The sequence below is a fragment of the Danio rerio genome, chromosome 17 (assembly GCF_049306965.1).
Source record: "Danio rerio strain Tuebingen ecotype United States chromosome 17, GRCz12tu, whole genome shotgun sequence".
Lineage (NCBI taxonomy): Eukaryota > Metazoa > Chordata > Actinopteri > Cypriniformes > Danionidae > Danio > Danio rerio.
The window spans coordinates 28,384,108-28,400,689 of NC_133192.1; the positions used below are offsets into that span (position 1 = coordinate 28,384,108).

The 16,582-nt window shown below is 35.2% G+C and overlaps 1 protein-coding gene across 3 annotated transcripts in view; it reads right to left on the reverse strand.

The window, feature by feature from the left end:
• Positions 1 to 15,536, reverse strand: part of rcan3 (regulator of calcineurin 3) — a 45,367-nt gene extending 29,831 nt beyond the window's left edge. The window contains 2 exon segments of one of the 3 annotated variants that reach the window (NM_001005392.1): positions 13,123 to 13,320; positions 15,417 to 15,536. In NM_001005392.1, the coding sequence (NP_001005392.1) occupies positions 13,123 to 13,314 (192 nt within the window). In that variant the 5' untranslated portion in view covers positions 13,315 to 13,320; positions 15,417 to 15,536. 3 annotated transcript variants of the gene reach the window in all.
• Positions 15,537 to 16,582: the final 1,046 nt, after the last annotated feature.

A 16,582-nucleotide genomic window follows, 5' to 3' on the forward strand; every position in this document is an offset into this window, starting at 1 on the left:
GGTAAAGGTGGCATGTATGTAATTTGAGTCTATAATGTCCCTGCATTATGAAACAATTCATAAAAGATGTAGATCCCACACACACACACACACACACACACACAAAAGAAGATGGTAAATGTCATAAAATTACAATCTTTTGGGCATGCAGTCAGTGAAAGTGTACTCATTTGACTCCACGGTGGCAAAGAGCAGGCAGTACGAACAGTGAGATGAGTAAATAATTCGAGAATTGTCATTAATGGGTGAACTAAGCCTGCAAGCATGTAAGTTCAGTGTGCACGCACGCATCCCATACAGGCGGGTGGCGCAACCCGTCTGGAGCAGCTCCGCATCGAGGTCGTTCAGAGCATTGACGCCATCGGTGCGCATGCAGTAGAATGTTAATGTGAACTGCGGATTCATTGAGAAAAATTCCAGCAATGAGAAACAATGAACTGGCGGCGTGCAACGTCACACAGACCGCGCGCATGCAGTGAAAGCGCACCTCGCGCACAGACCGCTCATTAACACGACGTGCAGTGTATTATTATAGTTTTCCCTTTTAAAATGTATTTACAGATAAACTTGCAGTACCTGCATCTTGTCGGATGTAAACACCTCCGTGTCTACATCGCAGGCGATGAGCGTCACCATCTCCAATTTCATGTTTATCGATGGCATTCCCTCGTTTGCTGCTTGTAAACAGATAAATAAAGAAATGTGTTCTTTTATTCCCCTTTCTCTCTGCTTTTAAGTGTCTCTCTCTGAGGCTCAAAGTCGTTAGTGTGTTGTCATTGACTCAAACTCCCTGTCTGTCTCTGACTGAGATGCTGCTCCGAGAGCGCATGAAGGCTGCTCAGGTTCATCCGTGTCGACCAATCAGAGCGCTCAGCCGCCACATTGACGTCATCACCTTCTTCGTTTGATTCTCTATTCTGATGTGCACGCGCTCCTCGGAGAAGTGAACGCCGCATAAGCTTTGGTTTTGCCAGCAAACAATGCTGTCATTCTTGTCCTGCTGCTTTGATTTACGAACAATACGGGAAACAGATTAAGCTGACAATTAGAGATTTAGTAAATAAGTGAAAGATACATCATACATTCCTTCTAGTAAATTAGTTCAAAATACTGCCAGGAGGAGATAGCCTAACTAAAATAATAAATAATTCTTACACACTTATAGATTTAAGTAAAGAAAACTAAATAAAAACTTTGGCACAGTTTGATAGCCCTTTTAGGAAATTCTTTTGTGTGAAGAATGTTTTATATAAAGGTTTAGCTATGGGATGTCATAAACATGATTTTTCCAAAACAGCAAACCCCTTTTAATCAGCACTCTGACCCTGAGCAAGAAACCTAACGCCAGTTGTCTTCCATGGACTGTCCTTTCTAAGAAAAGCCTTCAAAATTAGCACCCAAGGTATGGTTTATATGAAGAACTTTTCCAATGATTTTCCACAGTGCTACTGATTATTGCTTTAAGCTCAGAATAAAGTGTGTAAAGGGTAAAGGAAACATACTATTAAAACTTGTAGTTTGGTTCTTGTGAGCTTGACCAACCAGGAATGCTCGTAGTGGGTTCTCAAAGTATGGTAAAACAAGAAAAATTATGGCACACTTCGCTCACATAACATGCAAAGTAATGGTTTACTTAGTGTATGAAAGTGAAAACCAAAATCACCCAAAAACCCAGCAAAGTAACAATATAACTAAAAATAAAAGAACAAATAAACAGCAAACAAACTATATATGAACAATCACGCTAATATACACAGACAAGTCACAAATCGCTCACAGCACTACAGTAACTTGCTCGCTCGGTTATTGGTGTTTGAGGCTGCCTTTTAAAGGTGAAGCCCCGCCCCTTTAACATAAACCAACATGCACTAATTAAAAGTATGAACATTTGTATATGCTCTCAAGTTCATTGTTTAAAACACGTTAAACCCCAAACAGTCACAAATAATTATTATTTTTTTTTTTCCGGCTTAGTCCCTTTATTACTCTGGGATGGCCACAGCAGAATGAACCACCAACTTATCCAGCATGTTTTATGCAGCGGATGCCCTTCCAGGAGCAACCCATTATTGGAAAACATGTTTTTTGGACTTGTGAGAGAAACCAGAGCACCCGGAGGAAACCCACAGCAACTGGCCCAGTCGGGGCGCGAACCAGCAACCTTCTTGCTGTAAGGCGATTGTGCTATCCACTGCACCACCGTGCGGATCCACAATCACAATTAAATTAAACTAAAATAGATAGAACAACGTATAAAGATATAAACATATAAACATGAATATATAGATAAATCAGTATAAATACTTGTATATGTCTGGTTGGCTGATGTGGCATTTAATACCAAACCTAAAAGTGTGAGGATACAGTAGCTTCACAACCAGACGGTCTTGTGATTTGTAGTATGCAATTTTGCCTATGGATTCTTTCGATGATTTTGGTTGATTTTTCCACCATGTTTCAGTCGAACCACACCAATGCTGTATTGAAAGTGAAATAAAACCCCTCCTTTTTAGTGGTATAAGCCCTTTTGTATTTAGTCCATCCATACCAGGGTTTTGAAGGCAATGTTCATACTGGGCTTTCACTAATGAACTGGACTGACATAACCACACCAGAGATTGAACCAAGCATAAACACACAGATGGTCAACCCAAAAATTTAATTCACTTTCTCTTACAATGTAAGCCTGTTAAGTTCAGCATATTCATCTGTGCAGAATTTCTCTAAACATTTAAGTAACCCAGTTTTAATATAAAAATAAAAGGTATGATCAAGTTATACCAACTTCATTTTCTTTATTAAACAACTCTTTAACTGCCCTCCAGCTGCAACCTATTACTGGGAAACACTCATACACTCTCATATATCACACATATACACTATGGACAAAAAATAGCTTACACAATTCACCTAAATCGCATGTCTTTGGACTGTGGGGGAAACCGGAGCACCCAGAGGAAACCCACGCGAACACGGGGAGAACATGCAAACTCCACACATAAATGCCAACTGAACCAGCCGAGACTCGAACCAGCAACCTTCTTGCTGTGAGGTGACAGCACTACTGTGCCACCACATAGCCATTTCATAGAACTAATGAACTTTAATGAACTTTCACTTCTATTTGAGTCCTTGTCATTTCAAACTAAACTGTGGTACACATTAGAAAATTACAAAGAATTTTGCAAATCAATGTCAGTTCCTATTGATTTCTATTTATGTATTGGAAGGAAAACACATAATGGAAGTCAATGGGAACCAAAAATTATCTTCTTTTTGAGTTCAGCAGAAGAAAAAAATGCATAAAGGTATGGAATGACGCGAGGGCTTGTTTGTTAGTGTTTAACACAATTCCAGCTTCTAGGCTATTTTTATGTTGAGAAAACATACTGTATACTGCAGTTAGATTATATCATGCTTTTACAATTTATTTTTACTAAAGGCTCAAATTGAATTTGGTTTAAGAGTGTTTAAAAATCTCTTTAACTAAGGAACTGAATTAACGCTGCACAATATATCGTTTGAGCATGCATATCGCAATGTATCTGCAATAGTCACATAGCAGGATTAGATTATTAATCAAATATTTAAACAAAGGTGTTATTGAATACTATTATTCTGTATTTGTGTATGCAACAATGAGAACTATGTTATTTTTTGTTTGATTGTTCAATTTCTGCCCCTGAATACTGTTAGACTCTGCAGAGAACCAAAAAAAGAACATTTATCCCTTTAACTACACACCAAGAAAAAAATGTGTGGATTGCATTTCTTAACTCCTAATGTCGCTAGTTAACACAGTTAATGCATTTTTTTCCAACATACCCCATAATACCCCCTGAAATATCAACCTCTACCTAATGGTTGCCATGTCAGTTTATGATAGAGTACTGGAATTATTACATATAAAAAATCTAAAAACATGTAGTGTAAAACCAATTTATTTTTAAAAAATAATCCAAATAAAACATTTATGAGTACTAAATCCTCTTTATTTTTAAAAGTATGTCATACAATATTTCAGATTCTCATTTAACATGTTTTTTTTTTTTTTTTTTACAATAAAACCTAAATCAGTGTGGTGCAACAGGATTATTTGTTTAATTTTCTTGTAAACCAACAATAGTGTGTGTGTAAACCATTATTTTAAAACAGACATTCTTTAAATCACTTTAACAGTCAGTACCTAAAACAGTCAAAATATGGTCAACTGTTTGGTAGAGCAGGCAGTCAAAGGGTTATTTCACCTTTTATCTCTGCTCTGTTGTATTTATATATGCTTGTAAGTTATTATAATTTATGCAAATGCACTGTGTAGAAAGGAGACTGCATCATCCCAACCTATCTAAATGGATGAAATCTTTTCAAATAAAGCTATACTCTTAAATTGTAGTGATTTCTCAAATATGGTACAATTATAAACATAATGCAATATATAATGACAGGAAAACAAATATAGCAATATCAGATTTTTACAATATCGTAAAGCCCTAAAGTGAATAGCAAAAAATCCTCAAAAAATTAAAGCCAACATAATCGAATATAACATGCTTCCCAGACAAAGTGCTTTTGCAAAGAGAACATGTTGGAGGATCTTCTACTATTAAAATATTGTGTGTCATCCTGGAGCAGGTTTAATCAATCTGGTCCCACGAGTAGAAAAATTCATAGTGGTTTCTTTTTCCAACACTGGCTCAAATTTAAAGGGCATGAGGGTGAGTAAACAATATCAGAATTTTAAGTTTTGTGTGGAGTCTCTTCTCTTTAGACTCCTTTCTCTTTAATCAAAAACTAATTATACACTTATAGAAAAATACCATTACATTTAGCATTTTTTATGACTTATTTTCTTACAGCATTCCTATTGTACCACAGCTTGCTTAAATAAAAGTCATCTACAGTTAAAGTCAGAACCCCCTCTCCTGAATTATTAGCCCCCTGTTTATTTTTTCCCCAATTTCTGTTTAACGGAGAGAAGATTTTTCAACACTTTTCTAAACATAATTTTTAATAACTCATCTCTAATAACTGATTTATTTTATCTTTGCCATGATGACAGTAAATAATATTTTGCTAGATATTTTTCAAGACACTTCTATACAACTTAAAGTGACATTTAAAAGATTAACTAGGTCAATTAGGTTAACTAGGCTGGTTAGGGTAATTAGGCAAATTATTGTATAATGATGGTTTGTTCTGTAGACTATCAAATAAAACAATTTGCTAATAGGGGCTAATAATTTTGATCCTAAAATGGCTTTTAAAAAAATTAAAAACTGCTTTTATTCTAGCTGAAATAAAACAAATAAGACTTTCTCCAGAAGAAGAAAATATTATTAGACATACTGTGAACATTTCCTTGATCTGCTAAACATAATTTGGGAAATATTTAAAAAAGAAAAAAGGGGGCTAATAATTCTGAATTCAATCACACCTATAAAAATATATAGAGTAGTCTCTTACACTTCTATTTCAACCAAAACCCAGCAAAGCATGATGAAACTCTCTTTGCGCAGTGAAAGAAGAATCTTGAATGTAAGAGATGGCGCTTATATGGTCAGTCTCGACACACACACATACACACCATTGCAGAGACACTGCACCATCATGACTTCCAAATGTGTGTATAAAGACTGGCAGACTACCTCGCTCATGTGTTGCTGTACCAGCCCCTGGCACCACTGCAGCTATATCACAAACTAGGGCAAGCTATTTATATCACAGAGGAGAAAGAGAGAGAGACATGCAGAAAAAGAGGAGAGAGAGAGAGTTCAGGTGCAGGAGGAACAGAAGGTGATGCAGCAGATATGAGATGCAGGAGAGACAGAGATAAGAAAAAACAGCAAGTCTGATAGATAATATTGACAGACAGGCTGAGTGGGGAAAAACGATTGAAAAAAAGAAACTGGAAGGTTGAAAAAAAAGGGAAGAAAAGAAGAGACCTGGATTTTGTACAGTTTTCCAGAGCACTGAAGAGGAACAAGGTATATCTACTGCAGTTTTTTTTCCCTCTACACACTGTTTACACACAACACCAAAATGTCACCTATGTAAATGAGGCAGATTCTGACCTGAATAACAACAGCAATATTCTCATTATCCTCAGTGTAAAGCTTTTTCATCAGTGGGTCAGCAGCAGGCCTGTGGACAGCTCACCACAGCAGGAAAATGAGCAATGCAGTATATCTATTTATGAACCTTATTATGTAATAAATAATGCGCTGATGTGTCATTTAAGAAAGTGGCTTGGCTTCAAGACTCTAGAGTTTATGTTGGACATCAAATGGAGAGCTAAAACTGCAGCAAAACAATTTCTTGTTTCAATTTCAAATATACACACACACAAACACACAAACACACAAACACACACACACACACACACACACACACACAAATATATATATATATATATAAACATAAACATAAACATGTTATTAAATTAAATTTAAAGTCCAAAGACTTCAAACTATTACGAATCAAACTATTATTATGATCTACGAAGAACAACAAAAACAAGATATCATGAAAAAACACTGGGCAAAATACTTTGTTGGTATTAGTTGTATTAGCTATACATATTCTACATTTCAATTCTAAACATAAATTAGGGGAAAGCAGGGATGAAAGTACCATTTTTTTTTATTTTTTTTTATAAAAACTACTTTTAAAATATGTTTTAGTAGAAATATATTTTTGCTTTGGTAACTAACTCACAAGAGTGGTCAATCAAAATCAGGTGTTATTTTGTATCAGTGTAGAATAACTCCAATATAACTTCACTTTAAACAAAAGTTGCACGTTGTTACTTTTGATCCCGTCAGCAGTGATCAAAGTTACACATGGATGAGTCAAAAATAACACAACAGTATTTGCTAGATTTACTGACTTAATCTTGTTATTTTATATATATAGGACTATGACTTTGCAAATATTAGCTGCAAACATATTTTATTTTGAAACAGCATTTTCATTTTAAATTTCAGTTCCATCAAAAGTTTCAAAGACAACCCACAAATGTAAAATTTTACAATTTTCTTACATTTCTGAATTTTTTTTATTATTATTGGCAGTATGTATTATTTTATTTAATATCTAAAGCACTCCAAGCACTGCAAACTCTAATGTGGAAGCAAAATATAATCACATGTGACAAATGTGGAAATATGTTCACAAGGAACTTGTTTCAATAAAGGGTTTATTAGATAAATTTGAAATCTGGAAATATTTGTGCTTACTGACCATTTAAATTATTATTTTTTTTAAATCAAACCAGTTGCACTCAACAAACAAACAAATGGCATATGGGTGCTTTCCAGTACTGTGTTGTGGCTAAAAATGGCATCTACTGCGTAAAACATATGCTGGAATAGTTAGTGGGGGTTCATTCTGCTATGGCGGCCCCTGATAAATAACAAACTAAACCAAAGGAAATTAATAATTGAGCAAACAAATGAATGAATTCTGTTTAATATTGATCAAAGGTTTTAGAACAATAAGATTTTTATGTTTTAAAAGAAATCATTTGTAAAAAAAAAAAAAAAAGAAAAAAAACAAGAAAAAAAATCTTTCTTGTACAATTTAAATAACAGGGCAAAGCATGACTTTATATACATTGATCTTAAATAAAAAAAAATCTCTAAAGCATTGTACACTACCATTCAAAGGTTTGGGGTCAGTAAGAATTTTACAAAGACAAAATATATAATTTTATTGAGAGTTATTTTACATTAATCAGAACTCAGCAGGCACAAAACATCAACATGATTTTAATTAAATTCAACTCAAGCTTATTTATATAGTGCTTTTACAACGTAGATTGTGTCAAAGCAGCTTAATATTGAAGTTCTAGTAAATTGAAATTGCATCAGTCCAGTTTTCCTGATGTCAGATTGACATTGTAACCCAATGCTGTGGGGACGTTGCATTTTGTTTGGAAATGAAAATCGGGTTGACGTCAGAACCCAATGTCAGGTCGATGTCAATGTCCAACGTCCAACCTAAAATCAAGCAAATATCAATGTTTAATGATGTTACAGTTTGACGTTGTGTGGACATTACCACTATGACGTCTATCAGACGTTAGATTTTGGTTGCTATACCTGACGACTTAATATCAGTATTTGACATCAATATGACGTTGGTTTAAGATGTTGGTTTGACGTTGAATTTTAGTCACTTTCCAACACAACCTAAAATCAACCAAATATCAGCGTCTTTTGATACCGTTATTGGACGTCCAAATAACGTCCTTAGAAGTGGCTAGACATTGAATTTTGGTCACCTGACATCACAACCTAAATCTAACCTAATACTTATGACGTTGTGTGCCTGCTGGGAAGTGACAGAAAATAGATTTCAGTTTAAAATATATGCAATTCAATTGACCTGTCAAATAATCTAGAAAAGAAAATTTGAATCCATTCTTTTAAATTGTAATAACATTTTACAATATTTTTTTCTACAAAATTTTTAGATGAACAAATCCAGCCCTGCTGCCCATAAGATATTTAAATAATTGTTGCACAACAGACGAATGTATAACACATTTTCTATCATTTATTATCATGAGTATAATAATGAAATTTAATCACAGACCCGAGGATTAAACTCCGCGACTGCTGAATGTAAATACTTCTTTACTCATTGCACATTTTCTCTCAAATCCATCACTTCCAACATCCTGCTCTCTCGGGTGAGTTCATATCGCGACTATTTATAGCGTCTAATCTTAGAATACATGACTGATCTGCACTGTTTTGACTCCTATCTGAAGAGTCTGAGTGCTGGAGCAGGACCGTGACCCCGATCCAGCAACACAGTGAACAGAGAGCGCAGGACGGCCGAGGCACGTGCCACCAAAGCAGGTCAACAGTCTTAATGAAACAACAAGGCCAGGCTGCCAGACGCAACCAAATGAAAGAATTATGAAGTGTGTATGTGTGTGTGTGTCTAGCAAGCAGGAAAACAGAGCTTCACTCGCACAAAGTAAATGAGATTTTCTGGTCGGTGGGGGTTTTGCAAGAGAGCTCCAGTTTCTGAAGCAGAAGTAAAGGCCAGCTGTTTGCCCACAAAGATGCTCCCAGCTCCACTCCAGGACAAAAATCACACTCAAATCACTGTTTTTGATAGAGAGTGCATTTTCACAGCAGAAAAGTGTGATTTTAGAATAGCGGTCTCAACATAAACGATTGTCAAAATTTCACTGTCACTCAGTCATCGCTTATGGCAGTTCATGACTGCTCAGGAAAATTGTGCTCATTAGGACAAGATCACACTTACAATCAGGGAAGTCATGGAGTAATGACATGAGTAACCTCTAGCCCTCACTGTTTTATCCATATTTTCTCCAAGGATAACGACCCCATATACTATTCAAACACACAAAATAGGGTGGCACAATATATTGCTTCAGCATTGATATCACAATATGTGCATATGCAATAGTCACATCACAGTTGGGATTATAGTTTGCCAGAAGCGAGAGGTGTGTTTTTGTTGTGGCCAGAGTGAATTTGTGTTTATACCCTTGTAAGCTCTCATTTAGTTTAAGCATACTCTGAGTTTGCAGGGCTCGAGATGGTTGTTTAGTTTTGATAGGGTTCTGTTGCTATGGTAACTTACACTACACACTTTATTCTGTGGGTTCTCAAACCCCAACTTGACTAGGTGTGAGTAAATTGACATACATATCTGATGCAACAAAGGCACTACCAGTTCCTGTGCATCACATATTTGCTGCAAATAATTAATTTATATCATATAAATTTGAATTTTTTTGTTATATAAATTTTAAAGGTTTTGAATTATTAAATAATATTATTAGTTATAGCTTTACATTAAAGTGTACCCATATATTTGCTTTAATATGATAATTTTAATATTTAGTCTGTCAATGGGTTGTCAGTGAACAAACATTATTAAAATTAGTTGACTGATTTGCACTATAACAATATTTAAGTTGCTTTCTTGAACTTTTACTGCATCAGCATTGTTTATTTCTGCCTTGTACATGAAAATTTAAATTCATAATATTTCTGATAGCAAGATTTTCTATGCCAAGTTCAGACTGTGTGATTTTGTAAGTAGTCTAAACTACGTCTTATAACCAAAGACACTTAGTATATCTTTTGTTATTAACAAGAAAGAAGACATTAATGGGGTAGAAAATGAACATATTAGCTCACCTGGGTTTGAAGAGAACTGGCAATTTCTCCTCAACTTTTTTTTTTGACCCGGTTGTGGTATTGCTCAGATGACACGTCAAACAGACACAGGTCCTCCTGCTAAACCTTCACTAGTTTTTAATCCATTTCTTGGGTCCAAATAAACTGAAAATGAGCACTTTGAACTTCTCCCCCAGCCTCCCGCTGGCCTGCAGGTTCTCACACTAGTGAATGCTGCTCTCTCATTGGCTGTAGGTGATCGGCGTTGTTATTTTCAGTCAAAACTCATTTCACACAGCATGATTTTGAATATTTGGCATGCTAAATATCTAGAGCTGTCGGCGATTCAAATTCTCTCAGATCGCGTCTTTGATAGTTCACATTGTGTGATTGTTGCTTACGTGCAGATTTGCACCGATTTGCCTGTGATTTCGAGGCTAAAATCATGCAGTATAAACTAATAATAAGGGGCTAATAATTCTGACTTCAACTGTATATGAAGTCAAAACATGTGGCAGTGGATTTAAAAATCTAAATGAAATTTACTCTCTAAAAGTAACTTGTTATTAAAACTGTCCTTAAGGTTAGGTTTATTTTTTGACAACCAATTTTCCATTTTCTTTCACTTCTATTTTTCTATTTTTGTAACTTTTCCTTTTTTAAATGGGTAAGCTATTTAAAAATATTTTTCAAAATTAAAATTTATTACTGACCGTAAAAACATCCTGAAATCTAAAATACCATCAAATATTCTAAGCTAACTGCTTACTATACCTAAACTTCATAAACAAAAATCTTCAATAGTTAAACCCCGAGGCACAAGTTGGAAAAATATTATTATTATACACCTAAAGAAATGGAAAGTTCTTAACTTAACTTAATCTTCCTCTAAGTCAGAAATCAGTGTTCTTGATCATTTTAGTCTGAACTTTACAGTGTGTAAACACTTCAGCACAAACTGAGGCTTTGCAAAGAAGTTATTAAGAGATTGGTCAAAAAAAAACAACAAAAAAAAACACGATGACTAACATCACAAGGGAAACTCACAAAAAAACTATTTGAAAAACAAATGTGTAAAATGATGCCTAAGAATGCAAGGTAATTAAAGGGATAGTTCAACCAAAATAGAAAATTCTATCATCATTTACTCCTTCAAACCTGTTTGAGTTCCTTTCTTCTGTTGAGCTATCTTGAAGAATGCTAGAAACCCATAGCCATTGATGTCCATAGTATTTTTTGTTCATATTATTAACTTACTGCTGGTTTATAACATTTTTCAGAATATCTTGTCTTGTCTACTGCTGACTGCGATCATAACAACAAGATGTTCAACACAATAATTATGTTTGTTTAAATATTTTTAGGCAAGCTCAAGAGGTTTTCAGAATGAAGCAGATACGCTTGATGTTCAGCCAGTAATTCTGAAGAGAAATCACTTCTCCGCTTATCTCCTCGACCACAAGGAAAGCTCTTTTCAGTCCCCGATACTCTTCAGGTAAGGGGTTACAGCTTTAACAAGCAGCAAAAATACTCCAAGAACGCTGAAGCAACGCAGCGCGAACATAAGACATTGTCCTCAGGGCTTGAAAGTACTGCCTTCTGAATGTAGGTTAAAATGTACTGCTCACAAGACCTCCATTAGCTTTGAACTCGCCCGATTAGGAAGACTAGAGTTTGCTGAAAAAGATAAAGAGACCTCGCAAGCACTCAAAGCCTGAGGTGCTGAGTGTTGTGTGGAACCGAAAGCCTTTTATCCCAAAATGTCTTTTCCCAAGCTCACACAGACCCCTTAAAGCAATAGTTCACACAAAAATGAACTTTGCTTCAAACTTAAGCACGAAAGAAGATATTTTGAAGAATGTTTCAGCTGTCCATATAATAAAAGTCAAGTCTAAAACAAGTTTATTTGTCAAATGACAAGACGTTTAGCGGACATTTTAAAAGTGGCAGGGACAGCGGAACGAGTTCCAAAATTTCATTTTCACTTTATTATTGATTATCTGGTTTTAAATAGTCTGTCTCTAAAAGTGAGGGGGATGTATCCCCCCACCCCCCACCCCAATTTATATTATCATAAATAATAATTTATGATACATGAGATATTTAAAAAAAAAAAGATAAATTTCAAAAATTTCAAACCTATCTAGTTTATTTTGCCTAGTCTAAGCCAACAAACCAATAAACATTAAACACACGTTTTACAAATTTGATGAAAACCGATCAGAAACTGGTTCATAGCCTTAGAGGTGTATTTAAAATTTTAAAGAAATCAGATACTGAGTACTGCTATCAAATTGTACACCTCTTTTCATGTGATGTTTTATGCATGCACACAATGTTCAATATACTATGTTTGATCTCGTCATTTTGAACAACTTTGTTTCTCGAACTACTGCTGTCAATCAAACTGTGCATAAAAAATTGTACATTCAATTATAACATGAAAATATCTGAGGTGATATCTTAGTTGAGCAACTTATGAAAATATGGCAATTCTTCTGACCTTCTTCACGTACGAGGGAATGCAGCTATTGGATTATTTTTGGCTTGACACTTCCGTTCTCATTCGCTTCTATTGATTTTTAGACATTACAAACTGCTCATTTAGCTTCTTGATGTTGCAAACCGATATTTTCTTATTATATTATTTAAATTTTTACGTATAGTCATGAAGACACTTGTTTGTAGAGCAAGTTGTTTGACTGTTTTCTGCCATTTATTATTCCTTTTCATTTCTCCCACAGGCAAATGAATGGGAAGTTATAAAAAACAATTGCACTTCCACATTGCAAAATAAGGTCAATAGAAATCTGGCCATGGGTAGACTTATAACAGTTTTTTTTTCTTTTCAAAAAATACATTTCTAAAGGTAAATTAAATTTTTTATCTCTGATATTGGCAGTACAGGATTCCTAAATGTTTTATATGTATATGTAATCTCTATGTTATGTGCTCTCACCCTGTATCGGTCATCCTCGAACACAGCCTCATGAACGCTGCAGGCAAACAGAGCCGTAGGTAAATCACTCAAGTCCATCATCTCCTCATAGTCGTCCTCTGTGTCTCCGAATGCCATCTCTTCTTCATCCTCTTCAGGATCACTGCTGTGACCCTCTGAGTTCCTGCTCCATAATTTCTCACCCTCACGCATTATTCCCTGCCCCACCAAAAGAAGACATTAGCACAAACCACACATTCAGTTTTTATTGTTATTTGTCATTGTATGCCTTAATAGAATGTAAATGATACCTCTGTGAAATATGACAAAAATGTACATTTATTTTGGATCATGGGCGCCACTACTGTTTCAGATTACGTAAGCTTTCTGGTCTTCAACTGCACAGAAAAGAAGATATTTGAAGAATGTTGGAAACCTGTAATTACTGACATCCATAGTTGTAAAAATAAATTCCATCAATGATTAAGGGTTTCCAACATTCTTCAAAATATCTACTTTTTTGTTCAACAGAAAGTAAAAATCAAACTGGTTTGGAATAAGTCATGAGTAGGCCCACACGGAATCTGTGCCAGCAGAAATATGCAGATTTCCACAGATTTTTAGCCTATCATTGAGTTTATTTACTTGTGTAAATGTGTGCACATTAATATTTATTCATTTAATTAATTTGAGTAATATTATTGACTAATATGAAATTGTTTATATGGTTTATTTACAATACAGTTTATAAAGTAATATTGTCTGTGTTTTAGTAGATATATTATATGAGAGACTTTCTTTGTTTACTAAATAAGTGGATCTAATTGGATTTCCATTGTAAACATTAAATAAAAGTTAAAAATATTATTATTTTTTTATTTCATATATTAAGTTTTTAGTTACAATACTCCCAAAATCATTCCGCATGAATCTGCAGAAATAGCAAAAAATGTCCGCAGATTTTGTTTGGCCGTAGTCTTGAGTGACTAAATGATGACAGTTTTTTTTTTTTTTTTTATTGGGAGAACTATCCCTTAAATATTTGTAAAGACTTAAATTTGTGCCATTTTGTGTGTTTAGTTTTCAAAGTATCTGATGATTAATAATTTAAGAAGTTAGTTGAGGTTACTTCAGTTTAAATTAAACCTCTGTCATCATCGTCATTCGCCCAACACATATAAAGAATGAAAATTTTGGTCCATATCTTTTGAAGGTCTATTCACTCAAAATTATAGTGTTTTAAAAGATATTTATATTAAAGAAAAATACAAAAAAACTAACATCTATAAAATGAATCCACATTAGTCAAGCAGTATGATGCTCTAAAAAATGTCTTCTGAAATCACCTGCTTAATATGATAAACAGATTTAATCTAGCCGTTAATTCAAATATAAACACTGATCAGTGAACACAAACAAAGGCTTAACTATATGACGCATAAGTAAAAAGCTCATTGGTTCTTTCAGAAGCTCACAAAATGAATCTTGGTAAGCATGCTTTATCTTTAAACGCAGTAAACTTTGTTCATATTGACTGTGTATTTAGAACTAGGATTAAATCATTTGATTTATTTACTTTTTTTTTCATAATTGTTTTGAAGCATCACAGTTTTAGGTGAACAGATTTTCAATGTAGAGACAGAAATGTGATTCAGATTTAGTATTCTGAAATTTTTGAATGTCATGATGAAAGGTCCTTTCATCATGTATTAATAATTTATTAATTAACTTATTAATAACGAAAATTGCCAAAGTTCGTGATGTCACTGTTCACTTTTGTTGTACGTATGAAAAAGAACTTTGTTCAATGAAGAAATAATAAATGAAGTCAAGTGTTTGGGAACTGTTGGGGAACATGAAGCTGACAGAATCTAACAACTACTCGCTGTTGTGTAATCGCGCCACCTGGTGGACGATAGACGGCTAAATAGAGTGTGTTGTGGTATAATCTTATTATAAACGTGTAACGTTACCTAAAATAGAAAGTGTTCGCTAACCTGGAGAGGTTGCAAATGTGCGTTTTGCTAACTGTATATTCAAGGTGGCAAAATACACAAATGACATAATTGATGATTTAGGGAGTGAGGGGGATGGAAACATCACTGTTGCTTTAACGTTAACGTACATTTCAAATCAAACGATTAGCATGTTTACACTACCAAGATGCCATTGACAACATACAAGTGACGAGGGTGATTTAAACGTTTTAGTTGATTAAGTCAGACATTTTACCTAAATTTCTGAACAAAAAGTCAATCAGAGAGAAATCTTATGGCAAGAATGTAACGTTAATGTAAGTTGTACAGATCACTTACCTGTTATTTTGCAACTGATTCAGAACCGTTGCATGAGCGACAGGCCATGTACTTTAGGATCCGAGGGGCATAAACATAAATTCAGGCGGAAAATATAAGTAAAAATCAATTAGAAATACGTGTATTTTTCTCTCAAATAAACAGTAAATTCATCGGATGCCATCAAAAACGACAAGTGACAGTCAAGAATGACCAATGACATGCAGGTTTATCTTATAACCAGCCAATGGGAATCGTGTTTGCGGAAGATTGACACCCAGAAATGATGACGTGTGACAGAGGACACAACGCTAAACGGTCGCCCTGTTACCACATCAGAATGTATAATGGATTATATTTGACACACATTTTCAGGAATTAACTCAAAGCGAACCTATATGGGGGCGTCATGATGGCGCACTGAGTAGCACGATCGGCTCACAGCAAGAAGTTCGCTGGTTCAAGCCCCGGCTCGGTTGGCAATTCTGTGTGGAGTTTGCATGTTCTCCCCGCGTGTTCGCGTGGGTTTCCTCCAGTCTATGGTTTCCTCTGGGTGCTCCGGTTTCACCCACAGTCTAAACACGTGGCAAATTAGTGAATTAGATTATTGGCCGTAGTGTATGTGATTACCAGTGATGGGTTGCAGCTGAAAGGGTATGAAGGGCTTAAAACAATATTAAATGCTGGATAAGTTAGAAATTCATTCCGCTGTAGCGAAAAAATTAATGAACCTCATATGTAGTTAGAATCACTATGTATTTTATTCAACACTAGAAGTGTCGTCATCTTTCATGTAGCAGTTTATGGATGTCCCTGCAAAAAAAAATCCAGCTTAAACCAGCCTAGGCTGGTTGGCTGGTTTTAGAGAGTTTTTGGCCACTGCCAGGCTGGTTTCCAGCCATTTCCAGCCTGGTCTTAGCTGGTCAGGCTGGGTGAAGACGAGCTAAAACCAGCTTGACCAGCCAAGCCAAGCTGGGAGTCCAGCCAAAACCAGCTATATCCAGCTTAAACCAGGCTGGTCAAGCTGGATTTGGCTGGTCATTTTCCGGCCTGACCAGCTAAGACCAGGCTGGAAATGGCCAAAACCCCTCTAAAACCAGGCTGGTCAACAGCTAAAACTAGCCAACCAACCTAGGCTGGTTTAAGCTGGATTTTTCAGCAGGGGTGCAATATAGGCTAATCACACA